At 29.9% G+C, this 23,529-nt stretch overlaps 1 protein-coding gene across 3 annotated transcripts in view; it reads left to right on the top strand.

The window, feature by feature from the left end:
* The first annotated feature begins 1,973 nt into the window (after nt 1–1,973).
* LOC145334200 (guanine nucleotide-binding protein subunit beta-1-like) overlaps nt 1,974–23,529 on the top strand; it is a 54,316-nt gene continuing 32,760 nt past the window's right edge. For all 3 annotated transcript variants that reach the window (XM_080179568.1, XM_080179569.1, XM_080179570.1), the window contains exons 1-2: nt 1,974–2,167; nt 5,389–5,454. In XM_080179568.1, coding sequence (XP_080035694.1) covers nt 5,398–5,454 — 57 coding nt within the window. In that variant the 5' untranslated portion in view covers nt 1,974–2,167; nt 5,389–5,397. The remainder of the gene's footprint in view (nt 2,168–5,388; nt 5,455–23,529) is intronic.

Raw genomic sequence — 23,529 nt, 5'->3', positions numbered from 1 at the left:
CTTCATAAACTAATTGAGAAGAAATTTAAACAATAACAATGGAAATTTTTCTGTAAAATATTTTAAAGTTAGCTTAACCTATATAAAAATATTTTATTAATATTTCCTGATATAAAATCATTATTAAATTTAAATTTAATTTCTTTATGTTTGAAAAATAAAATAAAAGATAACGCTGGAATATGTTAAATGTGAAAAAAATACCACTCTTGGCCGAATAAGTTAACAACTTTATTTTACATCTTTTTTTGTTTATTTTATTTGGTTTACACATAACTTCTAAGCAAAGTTTAATAAATTTAATTTGATAAAAAAGTATTTTCGTAAAATAAATGTTTTTTTCTTGCAGTGTTTTACAATGTTAAATACACAAAGATAAAAATATTACCATAAAAAGTTTTTAACCTATTATTTAACTTTTTTCCCTCCCCATTAAAAAACAGAAGGAAATAGGGAGGAGAAAGGGAAATGCAAATTCAAAACAAATATCAGCTGTTGAGTCTAATACTTAAAATTTTCAAGAATCATTTTGTCAACTAATTGGACACACAATATTAAATCCATTTTTTTTAAATTACCCTTTTCTATGACAAATAAATATTGAAGAAAAGTAAGACAAAAAATATGAATTTAAAGTTTTAATTTATTATTTTCTCATTTATTCATTGGATAATTAGTAAAAGCAATCTATCAATTAATATCTTGACAATTTATTAATGTTATTATTGTAAATGAAATATAAGAAGTAAATTAAAATTTAAAAGAATAATTACATTCTTTTTTTTCTTTACAATTTTAGATTTTGGTTTATAAATAAAGAAATTTTAACAAAAGTCGGTTGCTCTGTCTTGAATATTTAAGTTTAAACAAAACGTTGTTAATCCTGTTATCATTTTAGGGAGCGGGTAGGGGTGTGGTTACATTTTATCAAATCAAACGAGAAAACTTATTATGTTATAAAATCTTTTGTTAACTTTTTATCAATTGTCAAATTGCAAAAAAATCCGCATAATGTGATGATTTTCATATATAAAATTGAATCCCGGATTTTTTCTGACAAAAATGTTGCTTTACCTCAAGGTTGCCAAAGCTAAAATTCGCCCAATGAAATAATATTTAATTTTTAGGAAATCTTTGTAGGCGGCATGAATTTTCTTTTTATACTTTAACCTATTTTTGAATACATAGTAATTTTTGGGTTCATTTTAGACGTCTTGATTGGTTTGTTCTATATAGCAAAGTCCAAACTTCTTTACCAATCATGAAATCTACAGAAGGTGTTACTTAAGTTTATCATAATTAGGCATGTACATCAATATATATACTCCATTGTCTTATCCATTAAGTCCCCTGTAAGTCAGGGCCCATTTTATAGGAAACCGGCTAAAACATGCACATTCGCAAGGTTTGAAATTTGGCCACCCTGTTTTCAGTGTGTGTGTATTGATTGCAGTAGACGGCCATATTGGATTAATACAACACTTACAAAAACATACATGTCAAAACTTTTCGAGAAAAATACGTTTTTTTTTAATTTTATAAAAGAAATAAAGGCAAATTATGGTAAAATAAAGTAATTTTATTTTATTGTTATAATTTCAGTGAAAATAAAACTATTTATAGTTTCAAAACCTGAGTTTTTTGACAAGTGAAAGTTTTTTTTTATTTAATATTAACATGTTTTTTTAATGTCTTCATATTAAAATAAATTAAAAAAAAAAAGATTAATTAATATTAAATTAAATAATATACAATGATAAAGTTGAATGGTTAATTTGTCTTTTTTGTTTTTTTCTCTCTTTATCTTGGATCTACCTTAATTTTTTTTTGTATTTCACAATTTTTAAATTGAAAGTATTTTGTATTAGAAGATCTTTGAATCTTAATAATGGCAGAAAAGTTAGCGACTACATATTTATTTCATTGCTTTAACGCTTATTTTATGTATAGTTTTAAATTTTGTTGTTAATTTCAGATAAAGATTTCTTATTTCTTGTAATATGTGAAAATTAGTGAAAATTATTTGGTGAAATAGTCGTGTTAGTTAAAAATCAAATATAAATATAGATTGAAGAAACATATTTGCATTGAGGCTTTTTAGAAGTCTCTAAAGTGATACTTGAAAGAAAATAGTTATTAGTTTTTATCCTACATAAGCTTTATAAAGGTAAGTTTTAAAAAAAATTAATCATAAACCTGAATTTATTTTCATAAATCTCGAAATCATTTATATATTAGTTAACTTAGTTAATTTATATAAATATTAGAGGAGCGCCTTTGGGGGCACTCGAGGTGGGTGGAGTCGAACCCCTGTACACATTTACCATTTTAGTTTTGAAACAAAAAGTAAAAACAAAATTTAGGCTGGTTAGATTTTTTCGAGGGATCGGGTAATTTCCCTTAGAAGGTAAATAAATAGATATAAACCCTCCAATGACCTGTAGGTATTAAAAAAAGATATTTTTGGAATTGATATGTTCTAAAATTTACATTGATCGTAGTTATTATTCATTCAAATATCTTCATATGAAGATATTCAAAGGATAAGTAATACTATTACAGTTTAAACTAAATTTTTATTTTAATATGTGCTTTCCCTCAAATTTTGTCATTATAGCTATAATCCCCACAAAGGTAGGAGTAGGTTGCGCTAAAAATCCGTGAAGGTGTGAGTTTTCAGGCTTAAAAATAGTAGTAGAACGGTAATATTCACTAAATACCTATGTGTATTTCTTATTAAAAAGAACTAAAGACAATTTTTTGTAAAGTTAACAAATTTTTATCGTTCTACTTCTGATTTTAACTTAAAATTCACAACCTTGACGAATTTTTAGCTCAATCTACTCCTCCCTTTCATTCCAATGGTCGGGAATTGAAAAATTAAGTTCGATTTATACAACCCATACTTAGACTTGGCTGATTATGTTTATGCCGGGTTTCCCTCTACTAAACTGCTTTTCTACTCGTCTTAATATTAAAATTAACCTAACTGGGGTTTTGTGCACAAACATGACCCATATGGGATACCACCTTACAATGTTTTAAAAACTACATTGTTGAACTTCATGATTCACAAAGGTATCTACAAATATATTTTATGCCAAGCTGAAAATAAAAGTCATTTAAATTTAAATGACTGTCTTTGATAGGAATTTTATAATATATGCGAGATAAAATACTCTTTTGATGGTCGATAGGTAAGTAAGAGGTATATATAACAGTTTTTCCGATTGTGCTATTTACCTCACAAAAATATCCTATAGGATAATACGTTTTATTTTTTTATTTCATACCTACCTACCTCAATTCGATTAAATTAAAGTGTTGGATAATGAATAAATTAAATTATAAAATATATTTTTGATAAGATGTGCAGTGTTTGAATAATATGAGAAGAAATATAATATTACATTTCACCTATTCTTGCATAAATTAAACATGTTTTAATTCTGAAGTTTCCAATTTAAATAGTGTCGGACCCCTCTGCAGTCATAATATCCCCCCTCACTTTATCCCCTGCCGGCTCTAGCCCTATATTATGTCCTAACCAAATGGGATTACCTTAAAATCAATGGATGGCGTGCACGGCAATCTACCAGGGCCGGGATGTAAAACCATTAGGTGGAGAAAAAAGGGTGAGGGGTGCTTTCTAAATATCAATATAAGGGGGAGTGTTGACACCTTATTCCAACACTTTAAACGTAGCATTTTAAAATTTTAAAACTTATAGATAGTAAAATATACTATTATTTGGGAGGTTATATTCAGAGTACATGATTAGTTTCACTTTTCAAGTGGGAATTTATCTTTAATATTCTTAGGAAATTTGATATCATTGTACTGACTTATTTTAATTTTTTTTCATCAAAAATAAAGGAAGAATATTGCTTTTTCAATATTAGTTGCTAGATACTAACTAAGCGATCACATTATTTTTATGATAACTACACTAGGTATAAACCAAATCAGATTTAAAACACATCTGAATTTGATAGTTAAAATATTTTTTTACTTATATAATAACTTATTTTATATTGTCTTAAATAGCGATTCCTAGTGTGATTATATACTTTGTTGTAAGCAAAGTATCTATGTTAAAAGGTTTAATATGTTATTACGTTAATATTGAACACCTAGTATTATTAGTAATTTCAATTATTCATATAGAATTTGTATCTCAATTCTTCAATATTTATTGATGTTTTTATTAGGGTTGGCAATCCGGATCCGGAATCCACCCAATTTTTGGGCCAATTTTGGAATCCGAATACAGAATCCGTTTTTAATAGCGGATTCCGGATTCTTAATTGGTATGCTAAAATTATAAATTATAGAGAACACCAAGAACATTAATTTTTAGGACATATGTAGCACTAAATTTTTAAAGTTTTTTTAAAAAGCCTTTTAAAATACTGCTAGAATCCGGAATCCGCCAAAAATAAGAATCCGGAATCCGCAAGGAATCCGCCACTTTTTTTGACGGATTCTTTTAAGAATCCGGAATCCGAATCCGGCCTAAAAATTTGACGGATTGCCATCACTAGTTTTTATCCGTGTTCTTTTAGAGAATTTGCTAACCTTTATTTTTTCATGTCTTACATTTAATGATTTAAAGCATGATACATTTTCGAAGATTTATTTTGCTCTTTGAATATCAATATAAAGCAATATTGTTTAGAGCTGATTTTTTATATGAATCTCTCATGACAAATATTATTAATCATAGTTTTTTTTTATTGCTACGTTGTTGAGCTTTGAAAGAATTGAAGCTTTTTTAAAATTCTGTTTATTCGTATGAAAGAAAAGGAATGAAGAAAACGTGAAATTTTGGCTGATGCTCAAGATAGACAGCTGATTTTTTGTGTAGATTTCCTTTAAAAAGACAAATACAATTTTAATTGGGAAGTTTGCTGTTTTATTAAATTCTAGCTACATTTTTTATGGCACTTAATATCAGCTCTTAAAAAATCGTCTGTCCATCCTTATTTTTTTATGCTTTGCTGCTCAGGAATGTTGTCATCCTTGTTTATCAACTTATTGTACACTTTGCTTCGCCTCATCCCCAAATTTTAAATGAAATTTTTTTTTAAAGTGTGTAAGGGTATTTTTTGCCTATTGTTTTAATACTTAGGTTATAACTATTTCAATATTACTAATGTACAATAGTACTAAAATTAATGAAGTAACTAATATGGAATTTAATTCATCCCTGCCCCCCTCGGTGTCCAACACCCTCCCCCCATTTTTTTCTCAATTCAAGACAAAGTCTACCAACCTTTTAATTTCAGAACCTTTGTTTTAATGTTCTAGCTTAAAAAATGAGACAATCTTCCTATTATTTGAATTAATTTCACGCGTCTGACAGTAACTGATACTATTTTATTTTAGTTAAACAGAATGGATGAGTTGGACAGACTAAGAAATGAAGCTGAACAGCTGAAGAGTGTCATAAAGGTAAGGAATAGTTCCATTAAAAGAATTAGAAATATTTTCGGTGCTATCACATAAAGTGCCCGTTGAGCACGGATAAGTATACCCCCCCCCCCCCTCCCTATAAAAAAGCTAGTGATATTTTCTTTTTCTATGCCTAACCCGAGGTTTCCTAACCCTAAGGGGCTACTGAATACTCACTTTAATGTAACCTATCCTGAAGTATTAAAAAAAAACGAAAAACTATATTCTTATTATTTCAATACACGGGGGGGGGGGGGGGTGGTATCATTGCTCACTAGGTTCTTTGTGTGAAAGCTTCAGATTTTCAGTGATTTTAAAATGATAATCGGGGGGGGGGGGGGGGGGTGGCTAATAGGCCAGACATTTTTCCTTCCTTAGAATTTGGTAATATATTCTTGAGATGTAAAATAAGTGTTACTCAATTTTAACAGATTAAAACCACTGAAAACCTATCCTTATATGTATTTGATAACATTTCATATGAAAAAATAATACTTATACTTATGAAAAATTCCTAATTATAAACGTAAATACTCATGAACAAATATGATTTATAATTGATACTTGTGCATTAACAAAACCTCAATTACTATTATTTTTTAATAATTAAAGTACTTTTTTCTCTATTATATATAATATAAGTAAATAATATGATTATATTTGTAAATTGTAATGTACTTTTGAAGTATATAGGTATTTATATTATATTTGAAAAATATTTGCTTATTATCAGATCATGTCTAGAATACTAAAGAAGGCATTTGAACAAAAGCCGGGGTCCCTTTGTAAATATCTTGCGAACAAAAACCCAAATTTTATTAAATATATGTTATAAAATAACCAAGACCTAAAAATGCAAAGAAATCGCCAATAGTCCTATTTCATGCATGTTTTACCGTGTTATTTCAACCGTTCAGCCGGTTTTAAAAAAACATGGCCATAGTCCAAAGGGCTTCCTACGTGTAACCGACTTAATCCTTAAAATCAATTGTATAAAAAAAACTACGTAGGTTTAAACAACAATTTTTGTGTTTATATAGGGTAAGGGGGGGGAAGTTTCGGTAAGGGGCTATTCTCGGTAATTTCGACCTACCTTCATTATATGACCTTTTTCTCCATGTTCCTTTCAAATGACAGAAAAAAACATAAAAGCAAATTTGTTCCTTATTAAATTGCCTACAAAAAAGTATAAAATGATTTTTTTGTGAGATGAATATTAAGGGTACTTATTGGGTCTCAAAGTCGGACGAAAAAATTTTTTTTTCCAAAAATTTTTTAGTAGGTGTGTAAAGATCGACCTACACAAAAATTGGTAAGACCTAGAGCTGATCTGAAAAATTTTTTGAACTAGAAATTGCCCGCTTTTTCCAAATCCGTTGAGAGCTTTAAAATCGGGTTAATATTTTTTTCAAAAATGACCAAAGTTGGCGCCGGGGGAAAAATCGGTAATTTCAAAAGAAATTAAAATTCAACTTTTAAGGTCATGTTTTCATGTTTTCTTTTGTCAAATCTATTATTCCATATGGACTTTTTAAGAATTAGGCCTAAAAATGAATAGAACAGATAAAAAACAAAAAAAAAATTAATTTTATTTTTTGAATCAAAATTTTGCGAGGAAAAAATCAAAATTTCTGGTCCTTTGAAAAAAAAATATTTTTGACATAGGAGGAATAGTCCGATCTTTATGAATTTTTTTGTGGTTAATCCCAATCACCTATACTAATTATGATTTATTACGCTTGTTTGGTCGTTTGGCCTTTTTTCATCGATTTTTTTAAGGTTAAAATGTAGTCAAGATTTTTTGCAAAGATGACACTTTTGCTTCAAATTCAATTTATAAGGTCAATTTTTAATCAATTTTCATGTTTTTCGGGCTAAATCTATAGTTCAATGTGAGCTTTTTTAGGATCAGGCCTAAAAAGTAATAAAATACGTTTTTTTCTTATATTAATTTTAAGTTTTTTTAAAAAAAATTTTCGAAAAAAAAATCGAAAATTCGCGTCTTTCAAAAAAATTCATTTTTAACATAGAAGGAATAGTCCAATCATTATGAAACTTTTTGTGGATAATCCCTATAACCTATACTAATTATGATTATTTATGTTCGACTGGCCGTTTGGCCGTTTTTCATCGATTTTTTTTAGGTTGAAAAAAATTACCGATATTTCCCCCGGTGGTGGGGAAATATCGGTAACTTTTTTGCGGTCAATTTCGGCCAACTTCTAAAAGTCCTAGGATAATGTCCTTTTAGGACCTGATAGTCCTTTCCGTAAGCTTTCTACTGGTCTTGGTTTCATTTGAAAATATTAATATTTACCCCATTTTTTTTCAAAAAAACCGAAAAAAAACCGAAATTTCCCCCCCCTTACCCTATATGCATTTATTATTTGGGATATAGCGATTTTTAAATTGGTCATAAATATAATATCAAAATATTTTCTTGTAGATTCTAGAAGCAAGCCTTATATATTTTTCAACCTAGGTCATTTTTACCAACAAAATCTTCTATTGTTGTTCTAATAATGACTTAATCTTGTGTCAAATTGATCTATTTATAGTTTTGAAATTTTTAGGCTATTGTCTTATCCCTGTAGGCAATTGTCATAAAAATAACACCTACCCTACATTAGCTTATACATCTAACACTGAAGGCCAAATAAAATATGAAATGCTTTCAATATTTTTTAATAGAAGCTTTAACTTATACCTATACATATTTCAATTATGTTATAAATGTTTTTTAACTTATAGGATTGGTATTTTTAGCTACTAAACTTTCGAGAGTTTTTTTTCTACCCTCCCCCTCATTTTTTTTATATTCGTCACCAAGTTTATTCTGTAAAAGCATTTTATTTGTAAAAGTTCAGTTGTATAACTAAAATAGTACTTTTAGCAAATGGAAAGATACAAATATTATAAAAATAAAAAATACTACCAATTTTAAATATGTAACCAACTAGGTAATAAACCTATCAAAGAATATACATTGGGACTTTTGACTGGTTATCATTCTGGTACCCAAAGTTTTACAAAAGACACCTGGCTTCAAAACTTTGCGGACTTTTGATTGAGTTGTACAAATCTTCACTGTCTTAAACTTTTTTAACTATGATTTTAACCTACAAAAGGGGTATTTTTTGTTAATCTCTGTTTGGAGTATACATCAAATTATCGTCCATTTTTTTTATCCCCGAAAATCTCTGAAATTTACTTCTATTGTTCCAGATTGTCCTTTCCGATTTTAAAATGCAGTTATTGCATTTTAGTAGCGTAGATACTCAATAAAAGTTGAAAACAACCCTTTGTCAAAATAGTTTAAAACCCTCCTGGGTCCCGTAAGAAGCTTCACTGTAAAGAAAATCCTTACCAGTCTAGTGGCAAGATTGTCCATTACAGACAGACCATATTTTTTTAAGAATAAAGATTACTGTTATGAATATGTAACAAGCTTTTCTAGAATTTAGTTTATTTTAGTTAACTGCTTTTTTTTTATAAAATAGCTTGTTATTGCCGCGCTTCTTCCACAATCGCCCTTGCTTTTACTTGCGTAAAACAAAATGTTATTCAATGATCCCATAGATATTTATAAAAAAAATATTACTTATTTTTTGCATTAAAGTGGACAATTCGTGAAAGAGAGGTTTCATAGTTTTCAACTAAGAGTAGATTTTGTAGTAGTGGGTCTTTTACTGTAAAACTTTATGAATGGGGGTTAGGGTATTATACTGAAAATTACACTGGTACCCAAAGTCTTATAAAAAAAACACATTCTCTCATTGGTTGTTTCAAATTAGCACTGTCCAAACTTTTCAACCAGTAATTTTAATCTACCGTAGGATTAGTTCTGTATATTGGGGATTTAAATCTATTAAACGTTCATTGTCTTATACCTTAAATTCTTTTTTTTTTTCTACCTAAAATGTTAGCTTGTTATAAGAGCATAATTAGAATTGTATTATAGACTTTAATAACATTTAAAATTGTCACAAAATTTCTCTTTGATTTAAATCAGTTGCAGTTGGTTTTTAATTAAAGATTAAAAATCAACTTTTTCCCAACCCCTTCCTAACTTTAAATAAAGTTTAATTTTAAAACATGAATGAAATTGCTGTTGGCAAAAAATTGCAAAATGGGTGTCTAGTAAAAAAGTTAGAAAATATGTATTTTAAATAACCCTGCAATTACAGTTTGAAAAGACAGGAATTGCTAATAAATCACTAGGTATACAGGAATTGAAAATGATGTCTCATTAAGGTTTAGATATACTTTTAAAAAATACTTGAAGGGCAATTTTTTCTTGGGACGATTTCTCTCTGGAGGGTGATGGTACCCTCCCCAAAATAGTTATAAATCTTCCCAGGACCTATAAGAAGCTACATTGTAAAAGAGAACCCTATTGGTTCAGCGGTTAGTGAGATTCTTCGGTAAAGACAGACATCCTATTATTTAAAAATAAAAAGATATGTCTTTCAGAAAACTCTAGTCTAATTTTTAGCATTTCCAAACCTTTTATTTATACACCTTGTTTAATTTTAAATATGGTCCATATACTTGGTTTGTTACATTCAATAATAACTGTGAAATTAATTGAACTTTACAATTTATTAGTTTTTTTCCCAAGAAAGTGTGTTTGTTGGTTTGTGTGTGTTTGTGTGAGTGTGTGTGTGTGTGTGTTATGTGGTAAAGATATAGTAGAATTTGTCTCTTTAATACACACGAAATTTACACATTCATCGCTAGCAAACATCGATTTTGTATTCATTTAACCTAGGGCTGGAAATCCGTCTAATTTTTGGACCGGATTTGGATTCTTACAAGAATCCGTCCAAAAAATTGCGGATTCTCCTCGGATTCCGGATTCTTATTTTTGGCGGATTCGGATTCCGGATTCTAGCAATATTTTAAAAGGCTTTTTTAAATTAAAAAATTTAAGTGCTACATATTTCCTAAAAATGAATGTTCTTGGTGTTCTCTATAATTCACTTCCGAGAATCGAACCAGATTTTAAAAGTTATTATTTATAATGATGATAATGACAAGTATTAAAAAACGGATTCCGGATTTGGATTCCAAAATTGGGTGGATTCCGTACAAAATGTTATGTTTTCTGTGTTATAGAAAAAAAACTGTGATTTTAAATAGTATCCATAAAAAAATACAATGGTAAAAGTAATATTCAAATTCTTATTAATAAAAGAAATGAAATCTCCTTTTGGTCGAATCTTTAAAAAAAGCAACTATTAAATTTGATATTGCTTATGCTCATAAATATAATTGAAACTTTTGCAAAATGTTTCAAATTCGGCTTCCACGATTATTGTCACAAGATAAGGAATTCTTATCTTAGGTGTTCATTCCCTTCCGCACATGTTAAATATTAAGAATTCTTCAGAACCGCAATTTTATAAATCATTATAAAAATGCCTATTTTCATTTGCTTAACTCTCATAACTTAAAACTTTCTTCAATTAATTTGCTATTATGGCTATTTGCAAAAATAAAAGATTTTGATAATATGCAGAAGTGATTACACACCCTTATCTAACCGCATGTACTAAAATGTCCATTTAATGCAGTCATCATAGTATCATAGTAAAACAAAAAAAAGATGGGGAGGGGAGCGTTTAGAGATTATTTTAGAGATTTTGCAATTATATTATTAAGGACACTCATAATTTTGTATTAGACTAAAAAGTCGTAAATACTTTCCAAAACAGACTCTAAAGAGGAACTAATAACTTTCTAAAAATCGCCAGTATTTTACATACATTTAAACATTAAAGAAAAGAAAAAATAATGTATAAAAATCTGAAAAAGATTTTTTGCGTATTTTTGCAGAATGGCAAAAATACTATTAACTACAATATGCGGAGGAGGTTGGATTAAAATTAGCAGGAGGGGTGGAGGGGGGGATGCATGGTATGCCATTATATTGCCCCCCCCCCCCCCCCCTCCAAGTGTGAAAAGTGCGGGGCATATCTTGGCTAGATCGCATCTTAAAGTGGGACGATTTTCTCAGTGGTGCTACAAAATGATAACAATTTTAATCTTGCCATATTGAAGAAAAATAGTTCTAATTTTATTTATAGTTAATTAATCTTTATTGATACAAAATGTACTACTTTTATAAGCTACTTATTGTCGATAAGAGAAGTAATATTTAACTTAAAAGTTAAAAGTAACTGCCGTTTTATTTATTTAAATATTCTTAAAATCTTTTTTTTGATTCACTACTTTTCTCACTATATGTAGGAGTTAAAGGGGGAGGGGGGCTACATCTATTGATTTCAAACACCCTTGCTAATTCCTAAGATATTTTCTCTTATTTAATAACAGCTTAAAATAAGTCTAGTCTCGTTAGATGTATGTAAGAAAAGTTTCTTTACCACATCCCTTTGGAATCAACTAAATTTCCAGATCAATTACAAACATTATTATTATCTTTTCGCAATTTTAGGGCTCTTTTTAAAAGCGAAGCTTTTCTATAATTAGGGTCGGTCCGTCCGTACGTCCGTCCGTCACGGATAGCTTTTTTCCGTAATTTTATACATGTTAGAATTGTTCTACCGATTTCAAATTTTGCATGGTGATTCCTTTAGTAGTTAGGTACGATTTAGAAAGCGTAGCAACTCTATAATCATTACCAAAATGTCCGTACGTCCATTTTAAACATGTTGATTTTTTTACTTTTTAAATAGCCTCTTTCGTTAATTTAGGCCTGTTAGAATTGTCCTTTCGATTTCAAATTTTGCTTGGTGATTCCTGTAATAGTTAGGTACGAGTTAGAAAGCGTAGCAACTCTATAATCATTACCAGAATGTCCGTACGTCCATTTTAAACATGTTGATTTTTTTACATTTTTAACAAGAAATTTGTATGTGACCTAATTATCCGATTGGTCTGATTTTTAGTATACTGATTCCTGTGACAACAAAGTACAATATTATAAGCGAAGCAACTCTATAATCAACTCCTAAAAATGTAAGTATGTTTATAATCATTATCCTGTATCAAGCAGTTTTTCAACAAATTTACTTACAATTTTGTTTTGACTCTTATACATTCGCATTCTGATTATTCAGTTCTGACATTGTACAAGTGTTAATGTCCGTTTGTCCTACCGTTTCAGAGCTTTGCTTTTATGGATGTTGTCATCCTTGTTTTTATTAAGATGCGTAGCAACTCCACAGATATAACATTTTTCCAGTATGGCTTAGAAGCTAATTAATATCTGGTGGATTAAAACAGGTTCTCAGTCATGTATCGTGTATAGCATTGTATTACAGACAACTTTCCCCGAATATCTAATTATGAAATAAATACCAGTTTTGTTAGCCAGAGCTTTCGGCCAAACGGGGTCTACAAAACTTGTTTAATCTTATAAATTTTCAATTTAATATCAGCAGAAAAGTTGTCTAATTAATTTTGTCCTAGTATTGATCAATGATGTTAATTTTGACCAACAAAAAGTCTTTTAAAATTGTATTTGGAAGTTGTCATTCTTGTTTATTACGATGACATAAATAGAAAGTTTTTCCTATTATTTATATTAATTAACATTTCAACACAATTTGGCGATTTAACACGCTATAATTTAACATGATATTATTGTAAAGAAAAACATTCGGCGGCGCCCCTAGCCTCTAGACACTTCGCCAAAAATATACAACTGATAAATAGCCTAAAGCATGACTCTGTTATCTATAAAACTCCCTTAAAATTGTTGACTGGCCCGTCAAGCCGTTTATGAGATCATATACATATGTACAGACTCTATACATAGAATAGCTTCGAGTTTCAAAATGACCTTTACTTCGCATTAAGGAAGGCAATTTTTTTACCCATTTAAACTTTTGTACGTTGTCATTCTAATTGGTGACTTATTAAAGTTTCAGGAACCGTTAAAAACTTCGCATTTTAGGCATTTTATATACCTATACGGTAGCATAAAATGGAAAAATAACAATATCCTACTTTTTAAATTTTGGACCTCTTTCTTACTTGGGTCAAATGAGCATTCAACAGTGGAAAATGGCTAAAATCTGTTACTCTGCTTATGTGGAGATTCCGCTTAATACGTGATTCCGTTTGAGGGATGACAAGTAACAAATAGACGGACATATTAACAAATGTGGGGTGGTGGGGGTTCATAATATAAAACTTAGAAATTGTCGTATCCACTGATTTTGTTATCAAATTGATATAATTTAGCGGAAATTGGCGTAATCAATTTCCTATCAATTCCTTTTACCAATGCCTATAAAGCTACCCAAAAGATAGGAGCATTTATTATAAAAAGATTTTAAGCAGAAAAAAAGCAGTTTAAGAGTTGTTATAAAAAGCTAAGAGGGCCTCAAAAATATCAGTACTAGCCAAGATGCAAAAAATCATAGCTTGAGAAAAAGGCGTTGAATTTTTTTTCTCGCTCATTTAGTCTTCAATACAAGTTTTTAATTTTTAGGAAAGGCTTGAAACTCTAACCTTATTTCTTAATACAAAGGATACCGGGGGGGAGGGGGGGGGGGTTCTGTTCTCGAAAAGGGACTTTGAGGTAAATTGCCACAATTTCTTTAGAACATCTATCCTTCTCTTCGTTCTGATATCTTGAAGCAATATTAACCGCATTGATATTTGGGGGATTTTTATACGCTATTTAGAGTGTTGATTTTTAGATGTGTAGCTACTCTATAGCTAACCACTGAAATGATTGAGTTGTCCATTTTAGGAAAACTTCATTAAATAAAAGTCTCAGGATGCTTTTGGCTTCACTGGTACTCAAAGTTTTATAACCACGTTATCTTATTCGCTCAGAAACTTTGTGTAATTTGATTGCATTTCGATTCCAATGTCCCATCCCTTCCCAATAAACTTGTTGAATCTTTTCCCCTCTCTCCTCTTTGTAAAATTTGTAGGTATCGCAAAAACATTTTTCTATATCACGCTACTCATTGCCTTATCAACTCATAATTTTGGGGATTAAGAGCAATTTTCCACAGCTATATTACATCTTGATATGGCATACTATCTAGTGTTTATATCTTATTGTGATTTGAGGATTTCTATGACGCTAGAAACCATTTAATACCCAACAGGGTGTTTTATCATTTCGTCAAATAATCAAGCACAAATTAAAATTATTGAGTATACAAAAATCTTCCCCTTTGCTAAATAATAAACATTCTTCTTATTTTTCTTCTTTTCGCTATTGTTAAAACCTTAGCGAAGGTGACAAAATGCGGTAATGATCACACACAACCCAAGAGAAATTTCAACTTGTCTTACAATTGGCAAATTTTACACGAATCATTAATATGGAATGACTTAGTAATCGTTTCAATAATTTTTCATCGGTTAGAGCTGTTTTAAAAATAAGAGCTATACTTACAATATGCGTTGATATTTATAATTTTATTACTTTGACAGAATGCCCAACATAAAATCTTGCTACTAAAAACCTATATCTACGTTAGAATCACAACAGTTTAATAAGTGGAATAGTAACGTCATTACATCTTTAAGTTCAAAAGGGCAGTTTTTATTAGTAGCGAAGCTACTCTATAATTCACAATGTCCGTCTGTCCGTCCGTCCGTCCGTAATTAATGAATTGGGGGAAACGTGATTTTCTCGGCTCATATAAAAGATAGAGAGCTGAAATTTTTTGACAACATTCCCATTATTAAGGAGCACAATTAACTCTTAAATATCAATAGCGGTCGGACTGCTTTTTAGCAGGTTTTAGGCTATTTTTTATATTTTCCAAATTTTACCCATATCTTTGGTGTTTATGGTCCAATTTTCAAAAAGTTTTCAGTTAAAGATATCAAAACTAAATTTCCTGTCGTTTGAAGAAAACAACAATGATGGTCAGACTGCCTTTTTGCAGGTTTTTTGGCTATTTTTATATTTTTCAGATTTTCCCCCATATCTTTGGTGTTTATGGTCCAATTTTCAAAAAGTTTTCAGTTAAAGATATCAAAATTTAATTTCCTGTCGTTTGAAGAAAACAACAATGATGGTCAGACTGCCTTTTCGCAGGTTTTTGGCTATTTTTATATTTTTCAGATTTTCCCCCATATCTTTGGTGTTTATGGTCCAATTTTCAAAAAGTTTTCAGTTAAAGATATTAAAATCAAATTTCTGGCGTTTTAAGAAAAGAAACAATGGCAGCCAAACTGCCTTTTAGCAGGTTTTTGGCTATTTTTATATGTTTGACATGTTTCCCCATATCTTTTTTAAATTCTAAAACTTTTTTGCATTAATAGTTTCAAAATATTTTTCCCATTGATATGTGCATCTAGTAATCTACTTTAACCGTCTTCATCATACAAAATAAAACAAGGTTTCGTGTTTATTTTCTCCAATAAATCTATTCTTGACTTTAATAAATACACTTTAAATCTACTTATACGTATTCCTATCCACAATTTTTTGTGCTTCGCTACTTATGGATGTTGTCATCCTTGTTATACAAATTAAAAAGAAAAAAGAAGAAAAAGTTACATTCTTATGTTGACCCTTAGGGTACTTAAGTCACTTTTAATTCTTAGAAGAAAACAAAACACAAAATTCCAAAGATCCTAAGGTATAAGACAATGGACGATAAATTGATATACATCTCCATTGAAATCAAAATTTGGGTATCAATGTAATATATTGTCCATTTTCCCTTCCCTACCTAAAATACACTCAAGAAAAATTAGGTATCAATTATTATGTTCTGTAGTTATCAATATAAAATCTTATAGATTAAATTAGGTAGTTTTTTTCTCCAATATTCTTATAAAAGCATAATATAGCACATTAAAATTGGGGAACAAAGATTAATGTATCTTCCAATGTCTTATCACTGCATCACTTTGAATTTTGTCATAAGGAAGGTGATTATGTCGCTTCGTCTAGAATTTCTCATTTCTAGGGGGTATAAGGACCTGAAAATGGGTTGGAAATAGGTTTTCCCAAAAATTGTAGATTTACCCGTCATTTTAGAGATTTTAAGTAACGGACGACTGGCGTTTGAACATTCACTGTTAAAAAATAGATTTTCTTTGATAACTGAATTGTAAAGATGCATGACGTTTTGTTTCTATAATGATCACTATTGGCTCCTTTATTTGGGTTATTTTTTTGCAAGACAAACTATTTTGCCTCAATTTTTTCCCCCAGTAAATAATAACGGTTTTCCTGAAAAATAGTACTATTTTCTTTATTAATAACAATAACAGCATACTGTGAATTATTTGTTTTTTTTTTGTTCGCCAAATGTGGTCTTAATGCGGCCATTTTGCTGGTGGAACCGTTAGCTGCAAAAAGCTGCTGCCTTAAGCCTTCTAAAATACTTATCCACGTAAGAGTGTGTTATTACTCCCGCATTTCATCACATCCGCAATGTCTTTCATGTTCCCAAAAAAAACATAATTGCAATTAAGCTTTTGAGAGTGTGGGGACAATGGGCTGATTATTACACTAGTCACCAAAGAACGTTTTCTTATTCGTTGACTCAACAACTTTGGGGACCTTTAGTGAATTTTGATTGGTTGGTTCATTAATTTAAGTGTTGAAACGCTTCAACCAGTAATTTTAATCTACAGAAGGAGAAATTTTGAATATTATCATAGGGTGGGGCCATACATCAATTTAATGGTCATTGTCTTATCTCTTTAGATCCATGGTGTGTAATCAAATGACAAGAGAAAGGGAAGGAAAGGGACAGTTTGTGCTGTTATAATATTATGCGATTCTAATGATTTGACAATGTGACAACAATGCGAAAATGAAGTCACACAACTCTAGTGAAAGAGATACAAATCTTGACAAAGATTTCTCATTTCCTCTTTCTCTTCTCACTTTTTCTATGTCTGTTACAGGGATCTTAAGGATAAATGGTTCACAAAAAAAGTTTGCGAATAATTAGAAGAAGAAAAAAGATACATGTTTGCCTCTTACGTCTTTAACAATGTATTTTATTGTACATTATCAAGTTGTAATTGTTAACAATAAAGAATATAGTTTTACTTAAAATTTCCTGTGCGGTTTTAAATACAGTAGACCGCGGGTACATAAATAAGAAATGTTGTTGATGTTTCTTTGCGGTTTAAATCCAGTTTAAACTCTCAACACACCGGGAAGGAAATTAATATATTGGTTAGTAGAAAAGTTGTATGCCTTATCCCTTATTGCCTGAGGAATCTTGCCTGCAATATGTTTTGACTCTTGATATCATGGCATCATTGTCTCAATAATAATCCAGGACAGGGATAGGGAACCTGACAAATATTTTCAGCCATCGAAAATGGCATTTGCCCTTGAATTGTGTGTTATTTTTACCGCAATAAGCTTTATTTTAATGCAGAAAACAGACTATTTTGTCTAAATTATATTTTTTTAACCGACATAAAAATTAAATGGATATAGGGAAATGACACTTGAAGATTAATAAATCTTAATTGTCACTGTAAATTTTGCTTAATATGAGTTTAAATAATTTTAGGGATAGTTATGTTGGTTTGATTTTCTGAATTCCGATCCCAATCCCTAAAAAAATAATAATGGCAGAATTTCTCCCCCGTCATTTGTGGGTCAGAAAATCAATAATTATGTTTTCTGGATTCTATCATTGATAGCTCCAAGAGATACAGGGGTTTCTAATGGAAGAAAAATAACCTAAAACCTTCCAAAGTCTTTAATTTAGAAAATAATATTACCCAAAAACATTTGTAAAGCTTTCCTTAAATAGAGACCTCATTCGGTTCAGGGGTAAGCTAGATTTTAACGGACATACAAAAAATCTTTTATAAAGTATGATTACGTGAATTTCATGATTTTGATTTATTCTCCTTAATCTATCTTTTAAAAGAATACTTAGCCTTCTTTACATGATCCGTTTAAAGCTTCTTAAACGTAACAAATATTTTATATTTAAACAATTTTTTGGTGGATTAGGGGGGTTGTAACCCCTCGAGCCCCCCGCCCCACCCCCCGCATCAGCCATATGTCAGATATAAACACATTTTTATGCACAAACATGTAAAAGATTGAAATCTCAGATAACGAAAGAATAAACAAGAATGACAACATCCAAAACTAATGTATCTTTGGCTATTTGAAAAGTTATGATTAAGAAATGCCTTTTAAATAAAAGTAATGATATTGTAGCCAAATAATATTTTGTTTTTATAGTACAGACGGACATACAGATATAAAAGCATATAGAGTAGCTGCACATGTTGAAAAAAAATCCTCTCGAGAAGTTTATTGATAAGCCTCATAGTCAAAGCCATAAAAGAACAACTTTGCACGCATTCACGATTTTTTAAAGTGCCAGTTTATGTGTAGTTTGTTTGTGTGTGTGTGTGTTTGTGTATGCAATCTGAATTATCGAGACCCTACGCCTGACTTATTGACCTGTGTGCCTAGCCGTAGCCCAGTCTCAATTCAAGTTCCCAGATTTCTTCCAATTATTTTTCGAAGATTTTACTTTTTAAATGTTTGCGGATTTTTATAACTGTATAAAAATGTAAATTCATGACACACATATGTAATGTTTATTAATGAAACAAAATGTATTGTTTTATTCTTCCTTAGAATATAAAAAGTTAAGCTGTAATTTACAAACTATATAAACATAGTATTTATTTTTTTTCGTGTCCAATAAATTAAGACCCACATGAATGGCATGTATGTATGTTTGTATGATAATCACGCTAGCGTTTGCCAAAGCCTTTGAATTGGAACCCCCTTCTTATCAATACGCCCTTTCATTCCTCTACCCTTTTTCTCTATGTTCCTATGATTCAGCTAAAATCATTTTAATAAATGTTTTCATTAGTTCTGGTCCAGTTTTAGGCTATTTTATTAGGGTAATGGAATTCAAACAAAAACATTCCTTAAAATTAAAGTAAAGTTATTTCTCGCATCGTATTATAAACAGCTATCAACGGATATAAAATGTACAATTATAAAATAAAACCAGTTTTTTATTGTACATTTTTATAAAAACTGGATATAATACGATGCTAGACATAGTTTTTCCGTATGGATGAGAACCGGTTATAATCTGAAATATTAATCGGTTTCGAATGAATAATAGATAACTTGTTATAGATAATTTAAGTAACAAACGAAGTGAGATTTACATTAATTTTAGTATGTATAAAACGTTGTTTGGCTAGAATACATCATTATTTTTTTTTTGCATATTGCTTGGAATACCAATCCCCTACTTCAAATACCATTCGCATCCTTTAATCCCTCCCCACCACCCCCTCCCCTTACCCTTTTCATGATTTTGTCCTGAATTTTTAAAATCTCCCCTTCCCTCCCCCTTGAAATTTTTTTTATAAGCATTTTGCTTGCGAGTTTCACTAGAGATCTACTTTCATTTTTTATTAGAGAGCAAAGCTTTCCGGTAGATTCTTATGTTCTTAAATGTAAACTGAGATATTTATTATAATGGTGTCCAAAGATTTGCTCATTCATTATTTTAATAACTTTGGGTACTATTAAATATGGAGATTGGATCGTACCATTAATTTTAATCTTCAGAAGGGGTGATTTTGTTTATCATCAGTGGGGATGTACATCAATTTTGTATTCTGTCTTATCCCTTGCGATTCCTGGTTTTTAAATTATTGAGAAAAAGATCAGATTTGTCCTAAAAGAATGCATGGCATTTTTAACTTTTGGGCTATAAATGTATAGTATCAACTCTTTTATCACCAGCAATCAAGACTTAATATACACAGATGTACTGCATGACGTAGTAACATACTGACGTAATGTTCCTTGTTATGTAGAAGCTTTGTTTTTGACAATAAATATAAAAATTATAGTATAAAAATTAAAATGTTAATTGTTTTTATTATCAAGGAAGGAAAAAGTTGCATTGATTGTGATAATAACTTCCTTTTTTTGTAGAGAAGCTACTCTATAACCAAGGTCTGTCCATACGCCACTCTATGAGAGTATGAAGTTTAGAAGGATTATATAAACTACTTTAAACATTGATGGGCATTTTCTACTGTTTAACTGTTCTTTTAAACTCTTTTTTTTTTCACATGTAAATATTTTTTTCCTTGTTATTGCTACGCAACATATGGATATAACTGCCCTTGTTCTAAGCCTAATCAACCAATTTAAAATTATTTTGACTCAAATTAATGACTTTTAATTTGTCATATTAGCATTTTTAAAAAACAAATATTTTATAATTTAAATATTCTTTATTTAATTAATTGTATTACTATTAGGGTTAGGTAATATTATAATGCTAAAATTCCTTTAATACAGAATCTTTCGCTTGTGACCATTTGTCCTAGCAATCACTATCCAAAAAAAAATTATAAAACATTATATTAATTTTTCAAAAAAGCTAAAATATGTTAAAAATGTACAAACCTTCTGATAAATACCTCAGAACTACAGATTTTGATTAAAGTAAATAAGAACGGAAGTATAGACGCAACGACGGACCAACCCTGATTGTAGAAAAATATTTGTTGTCGAAAAAAAAAGTTTTTAAAAAGTGATGCATAGGATAAAAATGAATTATTGAATGGACAAGAAGCTTTGTTTTTATCTGGAAATGCAAGCAAAATTGACCTATCATCCATACACATTTTTGTTTACAAGGATTATGGATATGTATTAAAAAAAGTTTGAGGGTGGTCTTAGCAAATGGTAAAATGACGTTGCCGTTATATAGCGCTTTTTTGTAGTCAACGGTTAGATACATATTTTTCCCAGTATCGCTTCTAAACCGATTAATATCCGGTGGATGAGAACCGGTTCTCAGCCATACTGAAAAATTATGTATAGCATCGTGTTATATCCAGTTTTCTATGAATATAAAATGTACAATCATAAGATTTAAAACCAATTTTTTAGCACGTGACTTCGGCATCAAGGTGCTAAAAAACTGGTTTTAATCTTGTAATCGTACATTTTATATCGGAAAGCTGTTTATAATACGATGTTAGAAATATCTAGGTATTCTTTGAAGCCATGTATTAAGATATTTTCTTTCCCCTTCCTCAGGTGTTTAAAAAAACACTTATATTTTTTTTGTTAACAGAATCTTTATCCCATGTCCTATCATCCCTTGGACAAATACCCCCTTTCTCCTTATCATCGTTAGATGGACATTTTTCCCCTTCGGGGCTGCAAATTATCAATAGACAATTTCCTCCCTCGTCTCTTTCAAAGTGCATTTCAATCATGTAAAAAATGAAAAGATATTCATATTTAGATGAATTTCTTTTTGACAGAGCTAATAGAGCTTCCCATACTAGTAAGAATTCAATGATTCTGCGGTTCTAGATATCGCAAACGGCATAAACTTTGCTGGGTTCCAGTACAAACGTAGGAGTCCCAAACGTCGGAGTGGACAAACGCAGGAGTGTTAAGATATGGATGTACAAATAAGCCCCCTGTTAGGTTATAGGCATTTTAAAAACCTATAAGATGGTCTAAAATAGGTTAGGTTAGGTTCAGTGTCCACTCCTGCGTTTGTCCCATCCGAGGTTTGGGACTCCTGCGTTTGTCGTAGGACCCTTTGCTGGTACACAAAGTTTTATAAATACATCCTGTCCTTCGTTGCCTTAAAAAATTTGAGGACTTATTACATCTTGGTTGGCTGGTATAAATTAGCAGTGTTTAAACTTTAACAACTTTAACACCAATAATTTTAATCTACAGAAGGGTATTACTATTTTGTTAATCATTATCTTGGGTTAACATTAATTTATCACCCATTATCTTATCCCTTAAGGTCCCTGCAATTTATCAATAGATTAAACAATAATTTGAATATAGAATGATTCGTTGAATATTTTTGATTAATTTATTTGTTATACCATTACTTAGGGGCATAAAGAAACTTTCATTTCAATTTCAGTAGCGCAGCTACTTTATATGTAGAGTAAATTGTACGTTACATACGATAGTTGATAGACCATCTAACTGTTTATATTTTTTTTTGTAACCTTTTTATTTGGTTTGTACTTGAAATGATTGTTCATTTAAATAAAATATTTATATACAGCAATTAAAAATATCTATTAATATTTTAATAGTTTTTTTCTCTAAATTTTTCAATAATGAATACATTTTGATAGATTTAAAAGGTAAAGCTAATGATTTATAAAATTTTATTAAAAATATTCATTCTTATAAAACAAGAAAAAAATATTGGAGGCGTAGTTTTTGTTATAAAATTGAATAATATGTTAAGATTAAAGAAGCTTACTTAGTTCTTTTAACCGAAGTTATTTTCAAAACTTTCAAATAACTGCTTAACATGTAGACCTTTAAGTTTAAAGAAACATTCCTTTTAAAGATATGCATTTTTTGAGTTTTAAAATGATTTTTTTTTGTTCTGACATATAGACTATATTATTTTTAGAGTAGCTTCGCTACAAAGACTTATTATATGAATGAATATTTCAGCAACAAACATTATAAGGTTCGTCTATATAACATTATTTGGGATATGTTTTCATAAAAAAAGAATAAAAAAAGCAGTAGGAGGTAGAGAGGGAGGTGTCTGTTAGACTGTAAATTACACTGGTACCCAAAGTTTTATACACAATTACTATTATACGTTGTCTTAAACCTTTGGGTCCTTCATTAAATTTTGATGGACTTGTATAAACATTAAGTGTTCAAACTTTTTCACCAATGCTCTAATTAAAAGAAGTACTAAATGAGGATGTACATAAATCATTATCTCTTATAGGTTTCTGGAAATTGATCCTGTTAAAGTTTATATTTTCAGACAATAAATCACCCTCCCTATAATGTTATATCGACATATTTGAAATGTTGGCTGATGTTTGAGCTAGCGAGGTCTAAAGCCATTCCAAAGATCGTCATATTATTAATAAAAACAGTAGTTTATCAGTACAACTCTCGCAGCAATTCTTATGTGATACACTGGTCCAAAAATATCTCTAAAATCGTCCTCTAATTTGCATGCATAATAACCCCAAATTAATCTTAAAATCATTTTGGTACAAACCCCTCGAGTGGGAATTGGAGTTCTGAAGAAAATAAACCTTAATGTTTATTTAATAAATAAA

This window comes from Acartia tonsa, chromosome 12 (genome assembly GCF_053477335.1).
Source record: "Acartia tonsa isolate MP-2025a chromosome 12, ASM5347733v1, whole genome shotgun sequence".
NCBI lineage: Eukaryota > Metazoa > Arthropoda > Copepoda > Calanoida > Acartiidae > Acartia > Acartia tonsa.
Note: the sequence above shows the minus strand (reverse complement) of the source record. Positions and strands in the feature narration are given on the sequence as shown.